Genomic DNA, 4,543 nt, shown 5'->3' with positions numbered 1-4,543 from the left:
CCAGGACGGTCCGCGCTCCTGGCAGGTGGCTGACCCCGAAGTTGGCCTCCAGAGCGGGGTCCCCGCTGCTCCAGGGCACAGGGCCCGCTGGCTGCCGGCAGCCGAGGAGAGGTCCCAGCCGGAGATGGCACAGGCACGGCCGGGCTCTGGGCACTGGTGCGAGGCGGCGCCCTCCCCAGGCCCGGGGTCCGTGCTGGGGAAGGGGCGGGGGTCAGTGCCGCCCACGCTCGATCCAGTTCCTGATGGTCCACCGCTGCCCCGAGCACCTCTGCATCACCAGCCGCAGCCCGAAGCTGGCGTCCTTGGACAGCTCCACCTCCAGGCACCGGCCGGTGTCTCGGCTCACGATGGGGCCGCTCTTCAGGGGAGGGAGACGGGGTCAGCGCCCGGGGCTGTCCCGACGGCACCTCGGGAGTGAGGGGTGCAAGCCCCATGTGGTCGCTCATGGCCGCCTGAGACTCGGGGCCCTGTCTACCCCCCACATCCCTCCCATTGGCCCTGCTCCCGGGGTCTGAGGGTGACCAGGTGACAGAGTCCAGGCTTCGGGCATGTCCCTGGCACCTCCCTCGCTTCTGGCATGTCTGACCTGCCCTCGGTCACCTCGACAGGCCTTCTGGTCCCCAAACACCGAGGACACTGGCCGGAGCCTGAGGACCCCCGGGCCACACCCTGTATGTTCTCCACCCTTCTCCCGCCGTGTCCCCACACGCGGTCTGGGGACTGCGTGTCCCAGCTCCTCTGGCCTCTTGGGGACCCAGGTTGGCTCCGCCTAGCCCCACAGCCTCCCACGCCCCAAGCCCCAAACACCGTCCCGGGCCTGCTCGGTGGCTGAGGCTGTCGGGACGGAGATCAGGAATGTGTCCCGGACATGTGCTGGCCAGCAGGAGCTTGGGCGTGAGTGGGTGGTCGGGGACGTGGCGAGAACATTCCTGGGGCTCGGCAGTGCCTGGGCAGAGGGTGGAAGGGACGCAGCCGAGGGCCCAGGAGGGCTGGCCCCATGTCCTGCACCCTTTCCCAGGCACTGGGTCCACGACCGCCCACCGAGGGTGCGTGTGCTGTCCACCCCCCTCGGTCCTGAGAGGGAGGCCACCAGCACACTCGTCAGCCCTCCTGTCTGTCCTCGGCATTCAAGCCCAGCAGCCCCCACAGGGCCCAGGGGCTGATCCAGCCGAGCCTGGGGAGCTAGCCTGGACCCCTCGCCTGCGGCCGGTGGGTGGCCGTCCCAGGCTGCCTGTCCCCGGAGCTCGCCAGGCGCGGGCTGCAGGGCGGGGGAGTGTGAGCCTTGGCTGGGCAGACCGGCCGGCCCCTCTCTGGCTGTGACCCTGGGCAGGTGGCCTAACCCCTGTGAGACGGGTTTCACGTGGGAGCAGCTGGCGCGGGGTCCCCACTGCTGTCAGCCCCCCACGGCCTGGCCCACAGGAGCAGCCGGGTCCCCGCTGACCTGGGCGAAGTCCCACAGCCGCTGCGCCGGCCGCGTCACGTCCTCGCACTTCTTCAGGGCGGGCGTGCGGGCCCTGCCGTCGTCCACCAGGCACTTGGAGTCGGGCAGGAAGGTGGTGGAGCCCAGGGGGCCCAGCTGCAGCAGGCCCTCGGCACTGTAGCGCACCAGCTGCGGAGGCCGCGGGCTGTGGTGACCTGGGCGGCCGCTCCCAGGCCGGGCCAGGGCTGGCCCCGCTCGCCAGCCTGTTCCTCCCACGTCCCCAGCGGGGCCACCACGCCCCCGAACCACACCTCAGCCTCAGAGTCACCTCCTGCACCCTCAGTCCCCAAGGCAAGCACACGAGGGGCCAAGGCCACACGGCCGTGTCCCAGCTCACACTGTTTCTGCGAAGGCGGCGCTCGCTCACAGTGGAGACCAGCGCTGCAGACTCCCGCCACCCCCGCTGCCTGGCCCTGGGCACGTCATGCCACCCTCTGTGCCTCGGGTCCCCGTCTGTAACCAGGAGCTCACGGGGCGTCGGGCCCGGTGGACGCCCGGCATGAAGCGGTCCATGCACCGCAGCATCCCGTGCATGACGGCGCCCATCTCCTGGGTGACGTCTGCACCGTGGCAAACGCTCTGCCGTCAGCGTCCCCTGTGGCACAGCCCTGAGGGTGACTGCCACCGTCACCCCGGAGGGGGCCCCGGGCGCCTCACGATCCGCCCAAGCCCACTGGCACCAAAGGCCTCGCTCCTCACTTGCCTGGAGCATGAGTGAGTGTGCGTGTGAGACTGAGTGCGACTGTGTGTGTGTGTGAGTAAATGTGAGTGTGAGAATGAGTGTGTTGCAAATGAGTGTGAGTGTGAGTGTGTGACTGAGTGAACATGTCGTGTGTGAGCGTGTGGGTGATGGGCGTGTATGAACGACTCTGGGTGTGAGTGTGTAAGATGACTGTGTTGTGCTGGGTCTGAGTGTGTGTGAGTGTGTTCTGTGTGAGTCCGTGTGTCTGTTGCGTGTGCGTGTGTCCTGGAGGCCCCCACTCCACTCCGGGTGGCCTCACAGCACAGTGGCGTCGGGACGCCTGGCAGGCCTGCCGCACCCCGCCCTGCGGTCCCCGCGTCCCCCTGCCCTACCTGTGAGGACATCCCGTGGCAGGGATAGAGGATTGCTCGGTCATCGTCCTCGGCTCCCTGGTCCAAGCAGTAGCCGCTGGCTTTGCTGTTTCTCACCTGCAGCCAGAAGCGCAAGGAGGAACCCACGGCGGGGTCTCAAGGCCAGGCCGGGCTGGGGGCTTCACCCACCCTGTCCCCTGACAGGGCCAGAGGGGCCTGCTCTGCGGCCGGCTGTCTCAGGAACGAGCCTGACGCCCAGGGGCGGCTGAGGCCCGGCGGGGCTCAGGGTCTGCCCTGTGGCGAGGAGGGGCGCGGGGCAGGGGCCTGGGCTCCGGCCGGTGAGCTCGTTGGGGAGGGGCTGGCCGGGCTCCTCGGAAGGGAGCTGGGACGTGAGCGTGCTGGGGGCCGGGCACCGGAGTGGCAGGGTTCGGGGCATGGGCGGGAAGCCTGCCTGACCCGAGGCCCACCCGGGCACAGGCGGTACCTCTCCGTACGTGAGGGTGTCGTTGTAGGTCCTCATCTCGGGGTACACGTTCTCCAGGTACCACTTGAAGCTGCGGCATTTCAGCCTCTGGCGCAAGGCCAGCCGCTCGGATACGTCCCCGAAGTCCACCCCGGGGTTCTGGAGGCAGAGACGAGGCAGGACCGGCGCTGAGTATGTGAGACCGCACGACTCGGCCCTCGCCGTGATGGGGTGCTCCAGGAATGGGGGGCCTCCTCCTAGAGGCAGCCCTGCCCCTCAGGGCTCCCAGGCTGGACCTCATCTGGGGCAGCCCCCTGGCCCCACCCCTAGGACCCTACAGGTTCAGGATGGCTGTTTCTGGCGGGAGGGGCCTGGACAGAAGGCCGCTGGCTGTGTGTGCGGCCTCGTCTGTCCCCCTGCACTGGCCTGTGCCCCTCCCAGGGGGTGACCTCTGAGCCTTTGGACACCCCTCCTGGTAAGAGTGTCCTTGTCTGCTGGGATCTGGGCCAGGCCAGAGCGTCCATGCTGCAGTGTGACCCACGCAGGGGTGGGGCTGCGGGGAGTCAGCCTGGGGGCTGCAAGGGCTGGACACTGAGGTAGACATGGGATGTCAGCCCTGGGCACGGGAGCCCCGCTAAGCTCCGGGCGCCGAGGCATGCCACAGGTCCCCGCCTGGCGACACTCCCTACACGTGGTGATGCGTCGTTGCCAGGAGAACTGAGCAGTCTGCGTGACCCCCAGAACCGGCATCCCCGCTCTGTAATAACCCACAACCCTGGATGAAACGCTCTGCTGAGTTCTGTCCCCCTGGCCAGTCACTGCATCTGGGGGTGGGCCTGGGCCCTGACGCGGGACCAGCGCCGAGCCCCTGGGTCTGCGTGGGTCTGAGGACGTGCCCTCCCCAAGCCCAGGGCCCCTCAGCCCTCTGTCCACGGAGAGAGACACAGGGCCCGGTGTGATGGGCAGCCGCGGGCAGGCAGCCGAGCGCCGAGCGTGGGGCTTTGGGACAGTCCCTTCACCTCTGGGCCGTGGTTCCTTCATCTGCACAGTGGGGTGATCACGGAAGAAGCCCCATGCAGCCCCACGAGGACCAAGGGAGTCTGCAGGCGTGGGGGCCCCCCGAGACCTCGACAGTCAGAAGTGGGGGGCGGTCGCTGGTGAGTCCGGCGGCCATAGTGCCCTAAGCTGCCTTTCGAGGGTTACTGGGGGTGTCGTAGGGTTAGAGTTTCCCTGTCGGTTCACTTTATGGAAAACGAGGCGCTACGAGAGGTGAGCCCGCTTATGCTCTACACACGAGAGCGTGCGCTCACGGCCTCCTGGTCCGCGGCTGGAAACCGCCCATGGGGCCCCCAGGGAGTACTGGGGTACCTTCTGCTAGCAGGTAGGAGACTGATTTAGGGGGTTGCACTGAGAACTGAAACTGTCGGCACACACTGCACACATAGTGGTGAACGCTGCTTCTGCAACCTTGTCGTGTGTGCGAAACCCCTGTGCTGACGTACACCTGCACGCGTGTGTGTCGGGTCATGCTACAAACTCCAGCTCTT

At 68.0% G+C, this 4,543-nt stretch overlaps 1 protein-coding gene across 1 annotated transcript in view; it reads right to left on the bottom strand.

The window, feature by feature from the left end:
• Window positions 1–211: 211 nt before the first annotated feature.
• GALNT9 (polypeptide N-acetylgalactosaminyltransferase 9) overlaps window positions 212–4,543 on the bottom strand; it is an 8,759-nt gene continuing 4,427 nt past the window's right edge. Inside the window, exons 2-5 of the mRNA XM_023537408.1 lie at window positions 3,018–3,155; window positions 2,555–2,650; window positions 1,442–1,609; window positions 212–358 (exon numbers count right to left, since the gene is read on the bottom strand). Coding sequence (XP_023393176.1) covers window positions 212–358; window positions 1,442–1,609; window positions 2,555–2,650; window positions 3,018–3,155 — 549 coding nt within the window. The remainder of the gene's footprint in view (window positions 359–1,441; window positions 1,610–2,554; window positions 2,651–3,017; window positions 3,156–4,543) is intronic.

Source organism: Pteropus vampyrus, unplaced genomic scaffold (assembly GCF_000151845.1).
Source record: "Pteropus vampyrus isolate Shadow unplaced genomic scaffold, Pvam_2.0 Scaffold189, whole genome shotgun sequence".
In the NCBI taxonomy this organism is placed as follows: Eukaryota; Metazoa; Chordata; class Mammalia; order Chiroptera; family Pteropodidae; genus Pteropus; species Pteropus vampyrus.
This window is presented reverse-complemented; position numbering and strand designations above follow the sequence as displayed.